Source organism: Pipistrellus hanaki (assembly GCF_964339955.1).
Source record: "Pipistrellus hanaki genome assembly, chromosome: 6".
Lineage (NCBI taxonomy): Eukaryota > Metazoa > Chordata > Mammalia > Chiroptera > Vespertilionidae > Pipistrellus > Pipistrellus hanaki.
Window position 1 is genome coordinate 5,003,011 of NC_140508.1, and position 22,872 is coordinate 5,025,882.

The 22,872-nt window shown below is 59.9% G+C and overlaps 1 protein-coding gene across 2 annotated transcripts in view; it reads left to right on the forward strand.

The window, feature by feature from the left end:
* CDH4 (cadherin 4) overlaps positions 1 to 22,872 on the forward strand; it is a 323,280-nt gene that overhangs the window by 257,612 nt on the left and 42,796 nt on the right. For both annotated transcript variants that reach the window (XM_084888990.1, XM_084888991.1), the window contains 2 exons: positions 19,722 to 19,877; positions 21,136 to 21,280. In XM_084888990.1, coding sequence (XP_084745116.1) covers positions 19,722 to 19,877; positions 21,136 to 21,280 — 301 coding nt within the window. The remainder of the gene's footprint in view (positions 1 to 19,721; positions 19,878 to 21,135; positions 21,281 to 22,872) is intronic.

Genomic DNA, 22,872 nt, shown 5'->3' on the forward strand with positions numbered 1-22,872 from the left:
CGCTGGACAGCTACTGACACATGTGACTCCCAGCCCTTCCCGGCAGCTCTGTCTGTGAGGAGACATTCTGGGGGCTACCGAGCTCCATGGGTGAAACACACAGTCATCTGCGACATGCCGGGGCCTCTCGGGGACGGACCCGCCAGCTGGGGCAGGTATAGCATAGGGGGCAGGTGCTACTGACCTGACTGTGACCGGAGCTGGGACACAGGGACTCTGAAAGGCCTGAGCGGAACCCCTCACGCAGGGAGCCCTGGGCCAGTGTTCTGGCTCCTTCCTCCTATGAGATCTGCTGCTTCTCTCAGGGAGCACCTCTGGCCTCCGTCTGCCTCCCTCATCCCCTTGGCTGCACCTTGTTTCAGACTTGGGGCCCCGTCTTCCCCCATCCTGTCTCGGTACTCATCTCCCCCAAGCCTTGCTTTTCCCAGAAAGCCCCACGGTCATTTGGGGTCCCCAAGGCCACCTCCACTGTGCCCCTTCCTGACTGCCCCTTGGAGTGGCACAGCCAAGTGTCGCTGGGCATTTACACACCTGACACTGTGCCACAGGGAAGCGCGGGCACGGCCAGCGGGGCCTCCGGGGCTGAGGGGAGAACGTGGCTAAGGGTCTGGACTCGGTCAGGCCCGAGCTCACCTGTGCTCACAGGTGACACCGCCTCCTCCCTGCGGAGCAGCTGGCCCTCCTGTCCTGCTCACAGCGGCCCCATGTTCACGTCAGTCAGACTGGGACAGCAGCAGCCTCGCCAGGGATGGCAGGAGGAGAGAGGGGAGGTCACACCGGAATGGTGTGGTGCTGGACGGAGCCTGGTCCAGGGCACACGCTCACGGTGGGCCAGCCCAGCTCAGGGGACAAACAGGGCCGCCCAGCTGGCACCACTTCATAACATCCCCGAAGTGGAGCCCGCACAGCCTGGGGCTCTCCTGAGCCCAAGGCCCGACTCAGCTGCTGGAGGACTGAGCTGGGAGCACTGACCACGTGCTGAGGAGCTCCCCGCTGGCCGTCAGCTCCACGCGGTGCCCCGGGCGGGAGGGCAACCTCAGGTGGGGTTACCAGCAGAGCCGTTGATTTTTTTTTTAAGTATAGACTGCGTTTCTTAGTTCTTCAACACAAAGAAATAAGAGAGAAAAATGGTCTCTATCCCCACTCAGTTCACCATTGTTGACCTTTTACTTAAATAGAACACCTGAACAGGATTAGAAAATTCTCTTCAATTTCTACAAAGTAATGCAGTAGAAAGTAGAGCCCTCCTCCCCTCCACCCACTCATCCATAACCTTTTCTGATTTCCTGCCCCAAAATGAGCTGGTGCGGATGCGCAGGCAGGCACCGCGGGGAGGGTGGGATGTGAGAGCCGCCTTCGCCATCGCCGATGTCCCAGCCACAGGTGCCTCATCCCCTTGGCGGTGGGAACAGCTTAGGCCAGTGGACTGTAAATTGCTGCTCGAGAGCCACATGTGGCTCTTTGGCCCCTTAAGTGTGGCTCTTCCACAAAACACCACGTGCGGGCACGCATGTATAGTGCGATTGAAACTTCGTGGCCCATGCGCAGAAGTCGGTTTTCGGCTTTCAAAAGAAATGTCGGTCATCATACTGTTGGTATTTGGCTCTGATGACTAATGAGTTTGCCAACCACTGGCCTAGGCGGTCTGGGCAGCAGGGCCCCCAAGAGAAGTCCGGCAGCCTTTGCTGGCCCGCGGGGAGGGCCAGAGGGTGCAGGTGTGCGAGCAAGTCTCCAGCCACCTCAGGTGCCAGAGGTGCCCGCACCCCGGTCTGAGCACCTGGGCCGACCGCACCAAGGCATTTGCCTTGAGTCTTATTCTCAAGACAAACAGACCTCTCACCAACACCTTCACGTCCATCACGTCCTCTTCTTCCATTCAGAGGGGCCCTGGGATCTCCCAGCACCCAGACCCTGTTCACCCCAGAAGCAGGCCTGTGGCTGGCCCACCAGCCTGCCTTCCCTCTGAGAGCCGCCTTCGCCATCGCCGATGTCCCAGCCACAGGCGCCTCATCTCCTGGGCGGCGGGAACAGCCTAGGCCAGTGGTCTGCAAAGCCTTGGGATGAGGACCCCTGCCCCGTGCACCCCTGGGGCTGCCAACCTTGTAAGGAACTAAGTGTCCCGCTCCAGGGCCTGAGCTCTGTCTGTTTCTGTTCTGAGCAGTGATGACGGCTGGCTCACCAGCTCAGCGATGCCCTCGAGGACTGGCCCTTGCTTCCTGCAGCTACCACCTTAGCGCTGGCCGTGTTCTTGCGATGGCAGGAGGGCTCCAGGGGTCCCCTGGGGAAGGCGGAGTAAGAACTATCCTTTCCAGCCTGTGTTTAGGAAAGCTGAAATGTCCAGTGTCCCCTGCACCTGTCCCTTAAGTCTCCTCCTTTAGAGACGGGCCCAGATCGCCCTGAGCTGCAAGCGGGGCTGGACAGCGAATGTTGGCAAAATTCTAGACTCTGCAGTGCGAGCAGGGAGGGGGGGAGGGGTGCGGGGTCTGCCATGCTCCACGCACTGCACCAGCCAGGAGGCTCCTCACGCAGCTCCCCGCCCAGCCCTCTGGCTCTGGGAGTGAGTAGATGTTTTATTTCCTTCTTCAGGGAGAAAGGCGGGCTTTGCGGGTTTATATTTAGACGTCTTCTCGTTAATAATTTACGTGTTTGCAGTGACTGTGCTGTAGACACTCAGCTGGGTACTGTCACGTGCTGGTGAATTACACGTTTGGTTCTTGGGAGCAGCATGAAAAGCATCCCGATGCCTATACCCATCAGTCACGTAAATAAAAACCTGTCACTTATTCCTTTTAGTACAATCACATCTTGTCTCGCGTTGTGAGTGTCATTGTTGAGCCTCTAGTGACAGCAATAACGGGGAAATGATACTTTTTATGAGCAGAGTCCGATTATCAGAATTCTCTGGCGGTGCTCCGGCGAAACCGATGGAGGGGGCGTGGCCTCACACACCCGTGGTTCCCAGGCCTGAGGTGGGAGGCTGCTGCACAGCATGGTCCAGCCAGCACCCGCCCCGGCGTCCGGTGTGCCTTCCGTGTGTGCGGATTGAGGGTGGGCTGGTGGGGGAGAAGGTCTCTGAGGAGGCACCAGAGGGAGTGCCCACCAAGGATGTCACTGGAGAGTGCAGGGGCTTCCCCAAGGTTTTCAACCTCCTTGGAGTATGGCCAACCAAAGGCCCTGGCTTATCAGAATGGCCAGCAGCACTCCTCATCCCTCTCCCTGCCCCTGGTCAGACCCCAGACACAACGGGACACTCCCCCCACCCCGCCCCCTGCAATGACCTTTGAACATACAACTTCCAGGGCAGAGGCTGAAGACCATGTGCCACCTGCCCGTCCATTGCAGGTGGGGAGAGGCGGCGGCAGAGGTGTTGGCCAGGTTTCCTCGGAGAAGCAGACAGACAGGACATGGAAGTAGAAAAGGAGACTTACTATAAGGAATTGGCTCATGCAGTTATGCAGTCCGGCAAGTCCAAAATCCGCAGGGCTGGCCCTCATGCAGTTATGCAGTCCGGCAAGTCCAAAATCCGCAGGGCTGGCCCACAGGCTGGGGACTCGGATGCGATTGTGCAGATGAAGTCCAAAAGCCGTCTGCTGGGGACCCCCACTCACGAAGCCGGTCTTTTGTCCTGTTCAGGCTTCAACTGATTAGATGAGGCCCACCGCTTCAGGGAGAGCAATCTGCTTTCCTCAGAGTCCACTGACTGGAATGGCAGCCTCACCCAAGACGGCCCAGGCAAGCTGACACAAAAATAACCACTACAGGCGGGATCAGAGTCCCGGGTCCCAGGCACTCTCCGTGGTCGTGTGGGAGCTGACGGCTCTAAGCCGTCCCAGGCGATGCCAGCCTGGTCGGCAAGACCTTGCAGAACCAGCTTCCCGGTATCAGCAGCTAGCCGTCGGGGCTGACCTGTGAGGACAGAGCTGAGCGGGCACACTGTGGGCGCTGAGGCTCAGGGTTTCCCCATCCTGTTACAAGGGCACAGGTCCGGGGCCAGTCTGAGCATGAGGCAGCAGGGCGTGGTGGGGACTGCGGTGGCCCCAAGAGCAGGCGCCCCAGTGAAGAGGGCACTTCTCCATCCTGCTGGGATTGCCATGGGCCCACTGTGCCCAACTGTCCCAATTTTCAAGAGAAGCCAAACAAATCCTGATTCTTACGGATACGGTAGGACAAACAGAGCCTGCGGGAGGCCCCCTTCCCAAGCTCACAGCCGTCACTTCAGCGTGTCCTCACGCCCCGTCTCACATGTTCGCCATGGCAGCCTGCACAGACGGAGATCCCTGGTGCCCACGTCAGCTCCTGGAAGAGAATCTAGGCTCAAATGCAGCTGCACCCCCAGCCCTCCCATCCGAGGTCTGCTGGACGTCACATCCCTGCCCTCCTTGAGGCAGGAGCTGGGCACAGAGTTGGGGAGACACTGCGGCCCCTTGGGCACACCCTGACTCAGAAGCCAGATCTGCTGGACTTCTTGTCGGATGGCTCCAAGAGAAGCACGCCTTGCAGCCTCCTGCCTGGTGCAACCCACCGCCGCCCCCGCGGGTGAGCACAGCCTTCTCCACGACACTAAGGGGCTACGGCGGGCCCGGCCGCATGAAAGCCCTTCAGCGCCGTGTGAAGGGCGCCTCCGATTGGACATCGAGAGAAATAAGGCAGGTCCTGCCACTTCGTGTGTCAGAATCACGCCCTGAGATGCATGTCTTTCGTTTTCTGTCATCATCAAAGCCCGTGGAGAGCGGCAAGGGGGGCGGGGAGACAGCTGTAATACTCCCAACACGGAAGGCTTTGTAAAAACCGGGATTTAGAGGCAGGAGAAATGGTTTCGAGATGTTCCTTCCAAACCAAACTTTACAAAGAAATTACAGCCCAGCAAGGGGCGGGGCTTGCCCAGGGCGGCCAGCAGTGTCACTGGGTGCGCGGGCCTTTTGGGAGCAGCACCCACACAGCTTCTTACCACCAGGGACACTTTCTTGTGGCTCTTTGTCATTGTGTGAGCCTCACCGAAGTATGCAGGAGACGTGGACATCTGCCCACGGCCCTGATCCACTTGGCTGAGCTCTCCCCCAAGCTCCTGGGCCTCCCTCCTCCGGACCGCCGGGCTCTCTCCAACCAAGCACGCTGGTCTCCAGGTGCCAAGGAAAGAGAGCGCTCATTCACCACAGCTTTCACTTGTGAAATCAGCCACAATGTCTAGAATCCTTCTTGAGAAATGGAAATATTCGGCTACTCCTTTCCTTTGCCCCCCCCCACAAGTACTCTTAGATATGTCCATCTTTGGGGTTCATAAGTATTCTTCGGTATGGTTAGGTGACACATGTGCTGTATCTCTTGATCTCCCTTTATTGGAGCAGATGACTCTTCATACCATGACGAGGGACTGGTGCTGGCAATGATGCTGATGGTAGTGATAAATGTGATGCTGATGGTGGTGATCATGGTGATGGTGATGGTGGTGATAAATGTGATGGTGATGGTGGTGATGGTGATGATAGTGATGGTGATGATGGTGATGGTGATGATGGTGATAGTGATGTAGGGATAATGTGATAAATGTGATGGTGATGATGGTGATCATGGTGATGGTGATAGTGGTGATAAATGTGATGGTGATGATAGTGATGATGGTGATAAATGTGATGGTGATCATGGTGATGGTGATGGTGGTGATGATAGTAATGGTGATGATAGTGATGGTGATGATAGTGATGGTGATGATAGTGATGATAGTGATGGTGATGATGATGGTGGTGGTGAGGAGGAGGAGGAGGAAGATAGCAATGTTGATGATGATAATAGTGATTCTGATGGTGATGATGGAGATGGTGGTATAGGGATAATGTGATAAATGTGATGGTGATGATGGTGATGGTGATGATAGTGATGGTGATGGTGGTGATAAATATGAAGGTGATGGTGATGATGATGGTGGTGGTGAGGAGGAGGAGGAAGATAGCAATGTTGATGATGATAATAGTGATTCTGATGGTGATGATGGAGATGGTGGTGTAAGGATAATGTGATAACGATGGTGGTGATAATGGGGATGGGGATATTGGGATGATAAGGATGAGGATGAAGGTGATGGGATGATGTGATAATGATGGTGGTGATAAATGTGGTGGTGATGATGGAATGATATTGATGGTAGAGAAGGAGGAAGTTGCAACCCCATATCTTGAGCACTTTCTTCTATTAGTTTTCTAAATTACAAACATCTTTGTTTTAATCCTCTGGGCAATTTTGATATAGTAGATATCATCATCTTCTACATGAGAAGACAAGGGCTTGGGAGGCCAAACATGTCCACACTGAGAAGTGGCAGGATGGGGGCTTGAACCAGAACTACTCATCTCAAACTCATGCTTGTGGTCATTGATGCATGATCTCACCATGAATCTGTGTGTCCTGCACCAGATGAACGGCTAAGCCCTTGGACGTCCATTCAGATATTTGGCAGCATAAGAATAAATGCGTGCAGCACGTTTACGTTGCCAGTTTGTGTGAAGCCTGAAACAATAAGACACGCCATTGTCCACGAGGTGAATTTCATGCCAAAGCATGGCTCCACCGATCATGCTCTGCAGTAAAGCCGTGTCGTGGGACAGCTCTCCAGGGTCAAAAGGTGTGTGTTTTATTGAGAAACTTGGAAGAGATGGTGTCATCAGGGTAGAGAAGAATTGCTAGAGAGCCCTCACTAGTTTGGCTCAGTGGGTAGAGTGTCATCCCAAAGACTGGCAGGTCTGGGTTTGATTCCAGTCAAGAGCATGTACCTTAGTTTCAGGCTGAATCCCTGCCCAGTCAGGGTGCATGCTGGAGGCAACCAATCGATGTGTCTCTCTCACATCGACATTTCTCTCTGTCTCTTCCACTCTCTCTAAAAATCAATGGGAAAATATCCTTGTGAAGATTAACCAAAGAAGAAATTGCTGGAGGAGTGTGAGTCTCTAGGGACCGCCCTTTTGTTTGCCACAGTTCGCCACATTGGCCCGTTTTCCTTTTCCAGGGTCATGCCCACCAGTGACGGAGCAGGTCCCGGGGGTCCTAGTGCCCTCCGAAGGGCTACGATCTGGCTGTGCGTGCAGCTCCCTGCACCTCGGGGCTCTGCTCACTCGGCTCCCCATGGCCTCCTGCTAACGTGCCAGACACAGGCTGCTGGTGGGGCGCGGGGCTCATGAGCCAGTGATTTGGCTTGAATCTTCTGAAGATGGATAGAAACACAGAAGCAATATAGGCCTCCCATCCCTGTGTCCTTGTGATGGACTCAGTGCGCTGACAACGGAGACAGGCAGGAAGGAGCGGACGCAGGGGCTCCGTCGCAGACCACGGGTCTTGCCAAAGAGCGAGAGCCTCATGGGTTCCTCCCTGCGGCAGCTGCCTGCCTGCCTGCTCTGGGAGCCTGTGTGAGGACACGCAGTGTGTCTAAGGCTGACTCCGTGAATGTGTCTGGAATTAACCAGCGTGAGAACTTGAGAGAAAAGAGGTCTTGGTTAGAAATAGTCATTGGTGGTAAACAAGCCGTCAGGTCAGACGTGCTCCAGTTGCAGGGTGGTTAGCAGGGAAGGACCTGGTGTGAGGCCCTTGTCCTGAGCAGCCTTCCTGCCTCGGGGCCGTGAGCAGGCCAGAACGGGCTCAGCCTCCTCGGTGTCAAGTCAAGTCGTCCGGGTGCTGACAGCTTCCCCAGGAGGCTTTCCTGCTGGGTGTTTAAAGGAGGGGTCTCCCCAGCCCGGCCTCTCCTGGGGCTCCGTGGCCATTTCTTTCATCCCATGTCCCCGCTAGGGGCGCCCACCCCGTGGGCTGCTCTGAGATAGGTTGCATTTCCCAGACGCATCGGACCAGGGAATGCTCTCCCACCACCAGAGCGCCAAGAACCGGTTTGGGGAAACCAGCCTCACATTTTGGTTGTTGGTTTAGGTGTAGCGTGGCCCCTGAGGTTTCTTCTAGTCACAGCCTGTGGCCTGCCCACCCTTGCTCTGGGGCGGACACAGGGCCCTCACAGGACCCTGCACCTCAGGCAGACAAATAGGAGTCACGTGATATAGTGAGGCAGAAGTGAAACTACTGGAAGTACTAACAGGAAGAACCAGTGCTCTGAGTTGGCTGGGCGAGTGGAGGTGACTGAGAACTGGAGAGTGAACGGGTGTTAACACAGAAGAGGAAGGCAGGTGTGGGAACGGCACGTGCACAGGTCCTGAATGGGGGAGCACAGTGTGTCTGGGAGCTGAAGGGAGACGGTGAGGCTGGGGGAGAGAGGGAGAGTGTGGTCACGGCTGAGCTGGGGGCCCGGCTGGGCATGGCAGAGAACAGGAGCAAAATCACATGGTGGAGGCTGGGCAGCGAGTCCGGAGGCGGGCCTGGTTTGGGGTGGGGTCAGGACAAGACCTTTGTGGACAATCTCAGGTCGGCCCACCTCCTCCAGCCAACCTAGATCCCACAGCCAACAGGGCCTGACCCCCAGGGCCAGGATCACACTGTGACGGCCTGGGTCATAGAGACCGCAGCGGCCTGGCACAGCCAGTCCTGGCAGAGGCAGGACACCTGAGAGTCCCAAGGTGTCCTGACCACTGGGACGCAGCGCAGGCTGATTCCTGGCAGAGCGTCCCGTTCTTCCTTTCTGATGTCATAGCAGCCCCCCTTTCACTGTGAGCCCGCATACACACACACACACACACACACACACACACACACACCAGGCCCTTCTCCGCAGACCTGTCTGTGGGCTCTTTCCCCGAAAGCCGCTGGGGAAGCCGGGAAGTGATAGCTTCTGCTGTCCCCGGCCCGGCCCATGCCCAGACTTCCATGGGGATCCAGAGAGCTGGCCCCACAGCCTCCGAGTGCCCTGTCCCTGGTCATCACAGGGCTGCCAGCAGACCGATGACTCCAGAGGACTGTTAGTACGCAGGGCCTGGTGCTGCGCGTTCCCATACAGGCCCTGAGTGCGGTGTGCCCCTGCCGCCGCCGGGCTGTTCCTGAGCGGTCTGAGGGGCACCGTGCGGGGAAATGGCTGCACAGATGCTAAGGCCTGGGCCCTGATCAGACACTAATCAGGGGCTTGAGGCCTGAGGGAGATGAGGCAGAAGTCCTAGACTCCGAGGCCCCACCTCCAAGCTACCAGTGTGTTGACCTCTGCTCCCGCCAAGTCACTGACACCGGGTGGCTTTGCTTTTGGGTGGAGACTGGAGCACTTGAGGGGTGGCACCAAGAAGACTCCGCCCCTCTCAGCTCCGCCTCCTCCAAGAAGCCCTCTGGATTCCCCAGGGCTCTGAGATGTTCCCATTCCCCAGGGGTCATTAGCCGGGGGGGGGGGGGGGGGGGGGGGCGCTAGTTCTGTATTCGAATCCTGCCCCTCCTTCCTGGCCCTCCCTCTCTAAAGTGGGCTTGGCATGCTGAAGGGCTGAGTGCGGCCGGGGCAGAGCAGTCACGTGGTGAGTGCCCAGGAGGAAGACGGGAAAGCACAAATCATCACCAGGGTTAGGCTCCTGCTTCTGTTTGGCAGAGTCGAGTCCTGGGATCAGAGGAGGAGGGAGCTCCCCACGGTGCTAGGACCCAGGCAGAGCGAGGTAGGCAGAGGAGGGGGACAGGCGATGAACAGTCACACACGCTCCAGGTGTATAGGTGATTTTAAAGAGGCAGCTGGGCAGTCACCCCCAGGCAGGCAGGCAGGGGGCTGCTGGAGGAGACAGCCTTGGGCTGGGACCTGGAGGCTGGGAGGGACTGGGAGGGGCGGTCCCTGCCCCTCACAGCCTCCTGTGATGGAGTTTGCTTACAGTCCATCAGCCCTGTCCCTGCAGGGCCTCACACAGTCCGCACAGGATCTCCCTGCTAAACCTCCTGCCTCCGCAGCTCCCTTCCTGGGTCCCCTCACGCTGCCCTGGAGCCCAGCCGGGGACTGGGCCAGCCCTCCCGCAGCCGGACAGACAGTGCCGTTTCACTTAACGGCTAAATCACAGCGCTGGCTTCCCCAGCCTCAGCCTCAGGCTGGATTTCGCTGAGTGGCAGCCATTCCTTTGGAAGGCTGGCAGTTCTGAGCGTCTGTTTCCTCCGCTCCCATTCCTCCCGGGCTGAGTGAGTCACTGTGTCTGCAGCCGGCCAGCGCCGGTGGGGTGGGGGTCAGGTGGGCACCGTGGCCGCCAGCCTGATGGGCGCCACTCCCAGGTCCTCCACCAGCACCAGCCTTTCCTCGGTCTCCTCACCATCCTCCCCTGAGCCGCAGCCTCACTGCCCGGCCTGGACGCGCTCACAGAGCAGGTGCCATGGGGCTCAGAGGCAGGCTCCTCGGGACCCAGCCCCCCTGCTCCGCACCCCGTGGTCGGCTCCGGCCTGGAGCGGGGCAGGAGCTACAGACTGTCCCTTCCTGAGCCGGTGGGGCTGGAGTCCCAGGTAACAGCAGCCAGTGTCGCTGGCCCAGGGCCACCCATCTGAGCCCTCCGCGGCCCTCTCTCTCAGTACTGACTGAGCACAGCCCTCAGCCCTCAGTGCTGACTGAGCACAGCCCTCAGCCCTCAGTGCTGACTGAGCACAGCCCTCCGCCCTCAGTGCTGACTGAGCACAGCCCTCAGCACTCAGTACTGACTGAGCACAGCCCACAGCCCTCTGCCCTCAGTGCTGTCTGAGCACAGCGCTCAGCCCTCAGCCCTCAGTGCTGACTGCCAGTGAGATGTGTGTGGATCACCAGTTGACCAGTTGCCGCCTCCCATGTCCTCTTGACCACAGGCTGCAGGTTGGCATTCGAGTCCTGCTTCAGTGAGGACAGTACTGAGAGGCAGAGGTGCCCCGTGGAGCTTCCCTCCCAGGAGGAGCTGAGTGACAGGCAGTGGGGGAAGCTTGTTCTGAATAGAATCACTGTCATTGTCCCCGCCTGGTGACGGGGCCCTCGCTGAGCCCTCAGTGCCAGGGCAGGTGCTCCTGGGGCCCATAGCAGGGACCCTCCCCACCGCCCTCCCCACCCCACCCCCGTGCACACAGAGCAGGCGGCTGTGTTCTCCGAAGGGGAGCAGAGGTGGGCTCAGCAGAGAGGCCGGTGGATGCCTCGTTGCCCCATCTCGGCCTGTGTCCAGCCTCGTCCCTCCTCACTGTCTCCCAAACGCCCACCCCCCACCCTGTTGTCGCTCAGGGCTGGGAGCTGGCCTCCGTCCTCACGGGGACCTGCCCTCCAGGCACTGCCTGGCCTCTCCCCAGCCAGCCCTGGTCTGGCTGCCAGCCCCCGCCCCCGCCGTGCTCCCGGAGGACGGACCTCGTCTGGGGCCCCGCAATCCCGGCCAGCGGGCACGCAGACCGGAGACGGCGGGAGCATGCGTTAAGCAGTAAGGTGGCCGACTTTCCGACAAGACTCTTGACTCTCCGTTTGGAGACAGAAATGGCAGCAGGCAGGGAGGATGACAAATCTGAGCACCAACGCTCAGCCCACCAGCTGTCTCACCATGTCACACCTCCAGTGGATCCTGCCAGAGCTGCCGGGACGGTGAGCCGGGCAGAACGCATCTTCCTGCCGCCCCCCGCGTCTCCGCGCCCTGGCGGCCAGGGAGACTCCCGGCCAGTCTTTGGGAGGAAGAGCAGCCGCCGGCTCCCGTGCAGACACCCCTGTCGGCAGACGCTGCAGACCTGCCCAGACTGCTCCGGCCGCCGCTCCTCCAGGACCTGCCCAGGCGCCAAGGCCTGTGCCATGGCCACGCTGGCCACAGGCCTGAGCACCGTGTTGTGGGAGACGGACGGAGGCATCAGGAGGAAATGAGCCAGGGAGGCTGCGGTGAGAGGGCAGTGAGGTGTGTGTGCCCACACGGCTGCCGCCGGCCCCCCAGCCGTCCGGCCTTGGCTGCTGGACGTCTGGCTACGCCTCCCAGCCGGCACGGCAGAGGGCGGCGGCCACAGTGGGGGGTGCTGGGAGCAGCCTGCCTGGCCCACAGGAGCCGGGCTTCTCTGCCCCCAGGCTCACCGTGGTCTCTCTGAGGTTCACATGCCCGGGCCCCGCCCCCGGAGGAGGTGGGAGCTGACCACGCGAGGCCACGTCCTCCTCCTGCCTGTTCCTGGGCTCTGCCCATCAAGCACCCCCACAACAACCCGTGTCTCAGGTTTTGCTTGAAGGAAACCCTTCCCCAACACCAGGATCAGGAGGTCAGAGTGGGCCCTGGCCAGTGTGCTCAGTGGTTATGGTGCCAGGCCAAGCACCGAGGAGTTACAGGTTTGATTCCCGGTCAGAGGCACCTACCTGGTTGCAGGTTTGATCCCAGGCCCTGGGCGAAGCATGTGCGAAGGCAACCAATCTCTCTCCCTCACTGCCTCCCTCCCTCTCTCCCTCCCTCTCTCCTTTTCACTCTCTCCAAAAAGCAATGGAAAAAATATCCTTGGGTGAGGGATAGCAAAAAGCACAAAAAGGTCAGGGTGGGCCCTGGTGTAGGTCTGGTTGCACTTTCCTGGCCAGGCCGTGCTCAGGGACCCTCTTGCCAAACTGGGGCAGGCGGAGGCTTGCCTTCCTGGGACGGGAAACAAGCCCAGTGACCCAGGCAGGGAGCCCTATGGGAGCACCCCGGCTGCTCACGGGCCAGCAGGAGGCTGGCCAGCGGGTGCCCAGGGCTCTGGTCTGGGCAGGGAGGTGGCACCACCCACAGGGCTCCGGCCCGACTCTCCCCTGAGCCACTCTTCACTAAGGTCCACATTGCAAAGAGAGAAGCAGCCTGTCCCGTGTGGCCCTGGGCCTGTCTGTGGGCCAGGGGAGGGGGCGTTTGCCTGACTGTCTCCCCAAGACCGCTCACGATGGGGGAACAGTGCTCCCCGGAGGAGGGCGGCCTCTGTCGCGGAGAGCAGGAAGCGGGCCATTCCCGTCCGCAGTGGCATCGTCCGTGCCCCACAGCCCAGCCCAGCCACCCCCGCTGCTCCCTGGCGACCGGAGGGCGTTCCCAGCAGCGTGGACCACCTCCGAGCACCCTCACTGCCTCGTTCGTGTTCCTGCGGCTGGGAGTTTTCCGTGAGGAGGTGACGCACCGGTGTCTGTGTGACACCACAGGGGCCTTTTCCCGTCACCCCCGCGGCTTTCTGCCCGTCGCACGCCCTAGTGAAGCTATCGAAGGCGGGACTTCCTCAGCCTGTAACGCCGGAAACACAGGCACCCCCGTCACCTGGCCCCAGGCTGCCCGGTGACCTGGTGAGAATCGTTCCCTGTGGCCGGAGCCGCTGCCCGGGCCGAGCAGGCGTTTGGGTCAAACTGCGCAGCAAGCTGAGCGAGACCCGCGGGGCTGCTGCCGTCCACGCCGCCCCAAAGGCTACGAATGTGCAGCCTGCTCTGACCTCAGCCACGGTGGCGTTTTGGGCGTGGGGCTCCGGCCTTCCGGCACCTGAGCCTGTGTGCGGAGCGGGCGGGGGGCCGAGAGGCGCGTGGCCCTGGGCGGCCTGGGAGCCCGCTTCCTCCCTCCCCTCTGCCTGAACAGGCTCCTCCCGGCCGCCCCTGTCCGCAGCTGGCTGGACGAGATGGTGGGTGGGACTGACACTCGGATTTTTCTTGAAGGCCCCAGGGTGGGGGCAGGAGTCCTGGCTGTCCTTTCAGAGGGGGGACTGCACCCCAGTGAGCCAGCCTGGGGACAGGGGGGCGCACACCTCAATTCTCTCCCAGACCCTTCCCCTTCTTTCCTCTTCTCTTCCCCTTTCCCTGCTCATTCTCTTCCCCTCAGACAGCTGCCCGGTCCCTGAGAGAGAGCCCGCCCGCCCGGCCCCTGCAGCCGCCCTCCCCCCGCTGTGAAGCCCGTCCTGGGGGCCCTCTCGCCCCCACACCCTTAGGGCCTCTGCCCGCCATGGCCTGGCACCAGCCGCCTGCCTGCCGCTCCCCCCGGGCAGGGTGCACCTGATTTGTCTGCTCACCCAAAATTTATTGAGGACCTACTGTGTGCATGCCGCGAGGCATGGCTGTGCCCCCTTAGGGACCGAGACAGCTGTGCTGTGTTTCTAAGGACCAGAAACTGGTGCAGGGGATCCTCAGTGCTCAGGACTGAGGAGGGCGTGTGGGCGGGCAAACACGGGAGCCTGAGAAAGGCCCGATTCTCAGCATGAAAAACAAGCTGCCCCGTGGGGCCTGGCAGCAGGGCTGGCCGAGGTTCCGGACTGCATGTGCCTTTCGGTGAAACAAACTCACCTCTGCGCTCCGGGGAGCGGGTTTTAAAAGAAAATTCCCTCTTGGCCACCGCAGTCACGCCAAGCGCGTGCCTATGTGTGTGCCTGTGTGTATGTGCCTATGTGTATGCAATTTGTGTATTGTGTGCACGCCTGTGTGTGTGTCCTGCTGGTCCCGGGATGGCGGCGGGCGTTCTACTCGGAGACCTGGGGGCTGTGGCAGGGAGCTGAAGGCCCCATGGGGAACGGAAGTAAGACGTACAATCCGTTTTCTCGGGAAATCGCTGAGTTTAATATCGCACAGGGAAAAAGAGCTAACACACTTCGCTACGAATTCTCATCCTGTGGGGGGTGGCAACCCTGAGGACTGGGAAAGCGTCTCTCACGTGCTCCCACCCGGTCAACGGGACCTTCCAACGGTGGGCAAGCCTGCTCAGAGGCAGAGCCGTCCGCACCTTCCGGAGGGCTGGTGATGCATGTGTGCTCACAGGTGGGTATGTGTGTACAGTTTGTGTGTTTGCGCCTGTAAATATGTGTGTATATGTGTGCAGTTTGTATATGTCTGTGCAAGCCTATGTGTGTGTGTGCCTATGTGGCTGTGTGCCTGTATGTGGGTGTGCCTGCGTCTGTGCCTATGTCTGTGTGTGCCTGTGTGTGCACCTATGTGTGTGTGCTTGTGTGTATGTGTCTATGTGTATATGTGCCTATGTGTGTGTGCCCGTGTGTGTGCCTATGCGTTTGTATATGTGTGTGCACGCCTGTGTGTGTGTCTATGCATGTATGTGTGTATGTGTGTGCCTATATATGTGCAGTTTGTGTGTGTGCACATCTATGTATGTGTTTGTGCCTATGTGTGTGCCTGTGTGTATGTGCCTATGTGTATGCAGTTTGTGTATTGTGTGCATGCCTGTGTGTGTGTGCCTGTGTATGTGCCTCTGTGTGTGTGTGTGTGTGTGTGTGTGTGTGTGTGTGTCCAGAAATCGTGTGTAGCAGTGGACAAGACCAAACATTCCATTGGAACCTGACTTTCTCGCTGCCCCTGCCCCTAAGTTCTCCCACCAGGTCTCTCACTGACCGCTGCTGGCCCAGAGGTCCTGCCACACCTCACAGTTACGGAGGGCATCGTGATGTGGATGCCTCTATGTGGGCCCGTGGCGCAGGAGGCAGGGCCGTGTCTCAGTTCAGGGCAGGGCACACAGGACGTGGGGGGCAGGGGTGCTGGGAGCTGGGGGCGCTGGTGGGCACTGCCTGCAGCCGCGGGCCTGTGGTGGCTGCATCCTGATGGCTCTGTCCCCGTGGCGTCTCTCTGCGGTGCTTCCGGGCGGTGTCTCTGAGTTGCTTGCAATTCAAGCACATGCTGACTTTTCTCCACTTTCAGTTCATTTGAATTTGGGCAAATCCTCCTCCGTGGGGGGACCCGCCAGAGGCCCTCAGTGAGCAGGAAGCCGGCACTCCCGCAGTCCCGGCACTTGAGCTGTTTGGATGTGGACGTCCCTTTACAGCAGGCCACTCTGTCACCGTCTGCTGTGTCCTCACAGCAAATGTGGGAGAGGGTGTTCTCGGGCTAAACCAAGCACGGGCAGTGGGCTGCTGGCCTGCTCCCCACTCGGGGCGGCGTGCTGCGTGTGGCCTCCCAGACACACGTGGGCACTGCACCCGGCCCGAGTTCCTCTCCCCACGGTACCCAGCAGGCTGGGGACATGGTGCCCAGCAGGGCTGGGGGCACGGTGCCCAGCAGGGCTTTGGGCAAAGAGCCCTGGAAGCACAGCACCGGGTTTCAGGAGGTGCCCCTGAACGGCGCCTGGAGAATTAGGCAAATGAGCCGATGGTCAAATATAACACGATTTCTCTGCAAAAAACGACATCTCTCTTTTCTGAAGTTTTATAATTAAATGTCCCTGTGAAAGACAGGCCGTCTGGCCCTGGCTCACACGCCCTCCTCCATCCAGTGCAAGATAACCAATGTTGTTTGCGGGCCTACTGTGCGCTCCAAGTGCCCTGCTCTTAATCTATAGTCAAAGGGAGCCCCTGGATCCTGGACTCACCAATATTCTAGAACAAGCATGTAAAACTCCCGGCCCGCAGACCACATGCAGCCCACAACAAATATTTTTGCAGCCCAGCCAATATAATGGTATGTAAGAAACATTTTAATAAAAATTTCTTAACTTAATTTTTACAAGATCCTGTTGTACATAATCCTATATGATAAAAGCCTAATAAGCAAATCAACTGAACTACAGAATGACCGGGTGCTATGATGCACACTGACCACCAGGGGGCAGCTCCTGCATTGAGCTGCCTGTGATGATCAGTGCGCTCTCACAGGGAACTGGACTCATGGCTGGCAAGCACAGGGCAGTGATGGGAGCCTCCCCCGCCTCCACTGCATGCAGGCGGTAAGGAATGAGGGGCCCCAGACTGTAAGACCCCTGGACTGCGAGGGAGATGTCTGACTGCCAGCCTTGGCCCTGGGAATTGGGCCTAGGTCAGCAGGCGGGCATCCCCTGAAGGGTCCTGGACTGTGAGAGGGCACAGGCCAGGCTGAGGTCCGCCCCTCCGCCCCCGCAGTGCACACATCTGTGCACGGGGCTTCTAGTTATTCATAACAAACTACAACATTCCCTAATGACTGATTACTATAATCATGTTGCATTCATTTCCCTTATGTGCCTTACGCGCAAGCACACCACTTCTCTCCACTAATACCAGCAGCGAATATTTTAGCAGCTGATGGCCCTGCATTAGTCTTAGACTGACTTGTTTGGTGTGCACAACAGGAAATATTTCACTTTCAGAGAACAAGAAAAATAGGTTTATTTGCATGACACTTGTTAATTTGTGCAGTTATTTAGTGTCTGGTAAGTTAATGTTCAAAAAAATATTAATTTTTATTAAAATGTTCTATTATTTTATGTTAACAATTACTCATTTATTTAGCCCTTTGTATTCAGCATGTTTCTATCGAAATAAACCTACGTTTCTATGAAAATTGAAGCTTTTGGAGGTTTTTTTTGTGGCCCTCATAAGCTTAAACCTTTTTATTTGGCCTGTGTTAGCCTTTGAGTTTGACATGCTTATTCTAGACCCTTCCGCATTCCTGGAAGCAGAAGTGGTCCCTCACCCACAGCAAGCCTTGCCTGAGTGTTCCCTTCTCTCCTCAGCACGGTGTGGTCTCCTTTAAGCTGTTCTCCAAGCACCAAGGAGCAATGCCAGCCCAGCCGGCAGACGGGCTTTCTTTTCTCTGACCTAGACTTGCAGCTTTTGCCCCGTTTCCCTGGTGACCAAGTCTTGGTGCAAACTCTCCATGGGTGGAGAAGATGGATCTCGGCCATGGAGAGCCACCTTCCTGTTCAATGCCCCTGGGAATGGAGCCAGGCCCCCAGAAAGAAGTCTTCCTGAGTCCCCACTCTGCTGCCTGGCCGGGGCTGGTCTGAGCAGGTCAGCCTTTGTGTCTGAAGGACGCCCCCTGGTGGGCAGCAGGGAGGATGTGACGAAGAGCGGGCGGAGCTGGTCCTGGGATGCCTGGCGCCACCAGTGAGACCGCCGGCCAAAGACGGAAGGCCAGGGGCCAGCGTGTCACCTCCAGCAGGAGGAACCGGGCTGGCTGTGCTGACAGAGCAAAGCCAAGTTCAGGGGGTTCTAGGCTCAAGGGGACAGTGTGGGGGTGGCATCTGTCCCCAGACCAAGGCCTGAAACCAGGATTGATGTGTGCTGCTCAGACAGAGCCATGGAGACCCTGCCTGACCAAGGAGAGTGAGACCGTCAGAGAGAGGACCCAGAGCAAAGACACTGCTAGCAGACAATATGTGTGTGTGCACACATGGGTATGTGTGCATGTGTGTGAGTGTGTGCACATAGGTGTGTGTGTATGAGTGTGCATGAATGCGTGAGCATGAGTGTGTGTATGTGTACAGGAGAGTGTGTGCATGCATGAGTGTATCTGCATTTGAGCATGTGTGTGGGCCTATAAGTCTGTGAATTTGTGTGCACTTGAGTGTGTGTGTGTGTGTGTGTGTGTGTGTGTGTGTTGTGTGCTTCCTCTAGGCTTGCACAGACCTGCACACGCCTGTGTAATGGAAGTCTTACCTCCTCGGATTGCGAGGTAAACGGCGCCCCCGTTTCCCATCCTTCTGGGAAGGGCAGGAGTCCTTGCCGCCAACTTGTGCCCTCAGAGGGGAGGCACCGTCATTTGCCTTTTTAAATATGTTTTTACTGATTTTAGAGAGGGAGTGGGGAGAAGGGGAAAAACATGGATGCGACAGAGAGCATTGCTGGGCGGCGCCTACACAGCCCCTCGTGGGGAGGGAGGGCCTGCTGGGCGGTGCTCTGCTCGGGAATCAGTGGTGGCTCCGGAGCGCTCTCCTGTCCTGCGGCACTTCCTGCAGAATGTCACTGAGCAGTGGTCTCTCCAGGTTTGCTACTTCTTCGAGTCAAGTTCAAACTTTTACATTTTCTCAAAAAAAAAAAAAAAGTCATTGTTATTAAGATTTCGAACTTACCAATGAAGTAAATAGCATGTTAAGGAAACTCAGGTTTTTAGCTTACATTTGCCGAGGTGCAGCTGTCCTCCGGAGGCTTTTCCTCCCTGAGGGCAGCTCTCAAACTGATCTATCAGTTCCTCGTTTTCCGTTCCCAGAGGCAGGGCTTCTGCACCCGCCTCTGCCGGCCCCCTCTTTGCCCCCTCCACACACGCACACACACACACACACACACACACACACACACACACACACACACACACACCATGTTCTCTGCTTGCCCTGCTGTGTGGCGCTCTCCTCGCCGCGGCCCCTTTCAAGCACCAGCCTTTTGAAGTGAAGGCTTTGCGAGGGCTCCCTCGGCCCAGTCCCGGGCGTGGTGTGTGGGAGTCATCGTTGTCACGTTTCTAACCAGCCTGAGTGCAGCCTCGATCCCGCCCTAGCCCCATGGTTCCTTCAGGTGCTTTCAAAATCCCTGGGATTCTGTACGTGCAGCATTAAACAGGAATTGCGTTATTCCCGGACGAGGCCCTGCCGGTTCTGCTTAGTGGAGTCTTTTTAGGTTTCATGTGTCCGTTTTATTCCAAATGTGGCCTGGCCCCCGGCTCCCAAGCAGAGCTGCGCCTCCTGCAGGCACACTCCCGGCGGACGCCCGTGTCTGCCCGGGGGCGGGCAGCCCTGTGCTTGAGGTTGGCGCTGCGGTTCCCTCCGAGGGACCACTCAGCCCTCCAGCCTCTGTCCCAGGAGCGGGACCATGTACTTTCTCCATCCGTGCACATCCAAACCGCCCTGCCTCCCTGCCGGTGAAACTCCGCCGCACACGTGTGCGGGCCACTTTCCTCCCTCAGAGTCCGCCCCTGCCCGCCGCCGGCCGCGGCCTCGCCCCTGGTCTGATGGCGGTCAGGCGTCTGCCAGCCGTGGCCCTCGTCTCAGCGCAGGCTGCGTCCCTGCTGTGTCCCCTCCGCAGAGCCTTGCCCCTGGAATCAGGGTCCTGTGCTTCCCTGTTGCCTGGGGGTGCTCAGCAAGCCCGGCACCGGCTGCCCCTCGGGGGTGGGCTCGGAGGCCTGGTGTGCGGGAAAGGCAGGCGGGCGTGTGATGGGGAGCACGTCTCCGCTCCGGCCGCTGACCGTCCTCTCCCTCCTCCTCCTCCAGATCCGGTCGGACAAGGACAACGACATCCCCATCCGGTACAGCATCACGGGCGTGGGCGCCGACCAGCCGCCCATGGAGGTCTTCAGCATCGACTCCATGTCCGGCCGCATGTACGTCACGCGGCCCATGGACCGGGAGGAGCGGGCCTCCTACCACGTGAGTCTCCCCGCGAGCCTGCCGGTCCCCGCTCGGGGCGGGGTGGCCCGAGGCCTTCCACTTGTACCTCCTTCCCGGCCAAGGTCACGGCCCACGCCCACGGGGCTGCCCGGCGCTGCTGGGGTCACAGGGCTGAGCGTGCCCGAGGCCTCCCACCACGGCCTCTCTGAGCCGGGCCTGGGCCTCGCCAGACCTGCCGTGGTGGCTACGAGGCGGCACCTGGGCACGTGGGAGCAGTGCCTCTCCCTCTCGGGCTCTGGTGGTGCCCGCCGCGCCTCTGGCCAGGCGAGCCTGGCTCTCCACCCCTGGCCTCGTTCTCTGTCCCTCCCAGAGGCACGGCCCCCTAGGGCGCCTCGCCTGGGGTCTGCAGGGACCTCAGGCAGTGCGTGGGCCCGTGGACACCTGAGTGAGTGAGAAGGAGGGGGAGGGGCGCAGGGGCTTGTCCCCCTCCCGAGCATAGCGACTCCAGTCTCTGCCAGCCCAGCCCAGCATCCCCTTCTGCATGGCCAGGTGCCCGCCCTGAGGCCCCGTCTCTGGACAGCCGGTGCCTCCAGCCTCCCGGGGACCAGAGCCCTGGCTCCCGCGGGCCCAGCAGGAGGCAGCTGCTGGCCAAGTCGCCTTGTTCCATCAGAGGGTCCGTTTCTGATTGTCCTGGCGGCACAGAAAACGCCCCCCTGGGCCAGGGGCCGCCCTCGCCTCCAGGCCTGGCCACTCCTCTCCTTTCCGGCTGGAGCCTGGCCCAGGGTAACCCCAGCCGCTCCATCTGGGTCTCTGCAGGCCTGACCTCCGGTAGCAGGACTCGCAGTCCAGCCCCACATTGGCCCGAGGACTTTCCTTCAGTGGCGGTGGGTGGACCTGCACTGGCTGTTGGTCAGAGCTGATCCAAGCTGGGGTCCCAGGTGGCTTCAGCACTGGGATTCTGTCACCCCAGCTCCTGCCCAGCACCCTATCCATCCTCCCATGCCTCCAGACCCCTCCCCCGCCTCTCTGCCTCCCCCACCTCCCTCTCCCACAGCCTGCCCCCCCATTTCCCTGCCTCCCTGCCCCCCCACCCCTCCCCACCTCCACAGAAAAGGGAACTGAGGCTCAGAGCAGCTTTGTGATGTGTCCACCCCACCCAGCCAGCCCTTCCCCGGGGGGCCACGGCTGCTCTGTCTCCCTGCCCCAGCTCTCAGTGCCAGGGAACTTGCCGCTCCCCAGGCGGACAGTCCGGAGGGGCCCCCGAGGCTCAGGCCTGTCCCCCCTGTGCCGCTTACAGCTGCGAGCCCACGCCGTGGACATGAACGGCAACAAGGTGGAGAACCCCATCGACCTGTACATCTACGTCATCGACATGAACGACAACCGCCCCGAGTTCCTCAACCAGGTCTACAACGGCTCCGTGGACGAGGGCTCCAAGCCGGGTGAGCCAGCCGCCCGCACTGGGCAGCGGCCGGGGGACCGGAGGGGGTGGGGAGACACCGCAGTGAGCGCACCAGCAGGGGTTCACCGAGCCCCCCTCGGCGACGCTGTGAGCTGGGTGGTGCTCAGTGAGACAAACGTGAGCTTGTCCAAGAGCGTGCAGCCATCGCCGGGAGGAGAGGCTCAGACGGGACCCTGTGGGCAGGGAGGACCCCTCCTTGAAGCCGACATGTGGGCCATAGCCGGCGTGTGAGGAGAGGGCAAGGCTGGGACCGGTGCAGGGCTGGATGGATAGGGTGTGGAGGGAGGCTGGGGAAGGCGCAGGCACATGCTCAGGGCCGGGCCCGGTTAGGTCAGGCAGAAGGCCTGCCATTCGCAGACTCCGGGACCACATGGGGGCTTTATCCCAGGCACCACAGGGAGCCGTGGGAGGCCGGACCTCCCCCCCAGAGGGGTGAGCCGTGCTGAGGCCTCGGTCCCCTTGGTGCGGAACCAGGAGCCCCTCGTCCTCAGATCCGACCGAGCATCAGTGAGGACACACGGTCATGTGCCGCTCTGGCTCAGCCTGCGACCGGGGGCTCTGGGTCCGTAACGACCGAGGCGTGGGCCCGCCCCCGGCACAGAGGAGACTCCGGGTTCCAGAGGGACAATGCACAGCCCAGACCCGCTGTGGGGTCAGATCCCACGCCGGCTCTGGAGCTCGGCCCAGGGCGGCGGGCGCTGTGTGGGGGGCAGGTCACGCAGGCAGGGTGCGGAGGGAGGGCCTGGGCTGGTCAGTCAAGTGGCCCAGGTGGTGTCTTCGGTGCCCGCGTTTGGGAAGCACGGCCCGCACTGCGGTCTCCGATTATGAGGGTCAGACGGGGTCAGCCAAGGGCCACCAGGGAGGCCCGGGGGGCTGCCCGGAGCAGCCACTGAGATACAGGCGGCTGGTGCGTGTGGAGCTCAGACACACTGAACCATTTCACCCGGGAGCTGGCCCTCCGACCCTCTGAGCAGAACCGTAGTGATCCGTGTTCCTGTTCATCTGAACGCTGGGCCAGGAGGGCTCTGGCCGGGCCGCCTCCCAGCGGCCCCCGCTCCACCCCATTGGCGGGAGGACAAACAGGTGTCATCACTCCGCCCCCCGGAGGCAGCTGTCACACTCCGCTGGGGCTGCTGCTTCGACAGGGCGGCCTGTGTTTTCCCTGGATCCTCTCAGAACCCCGAGGCGAGGGCCGGCTGCTGTCAGGAAGGGAACTGGATGTGGCAGAAATAATGGGGCTAGTCCCTGAGGGCAGGGCAGGCAGAGGAGCTGCGAGCAGGCAGAGGAAGCACACAGCGGCCAGCAGCCGCCTCTCCCAGCAGCCGGGGTGAGAGGGCTGCAGGCTCCTTGCTCACCTGTGAGCAGGTGTGCTGGGGCCCGGGACCTCCCATGAGGGGCCTGGGTTTTCTGTCACAAATCAAACCTCCTGGTCTTATGTAAAACGAACTGATGGAGAAGTCTTCCCGGTGCTGCTCTGGCTTTATTGCGAGGATGAGAGAGGCAGACCCCACGTGTCTGCTTCCCGAGCCGGAGAAGCCCGAGCCCAGGATGGAGGGGCCACCACCGTCCACA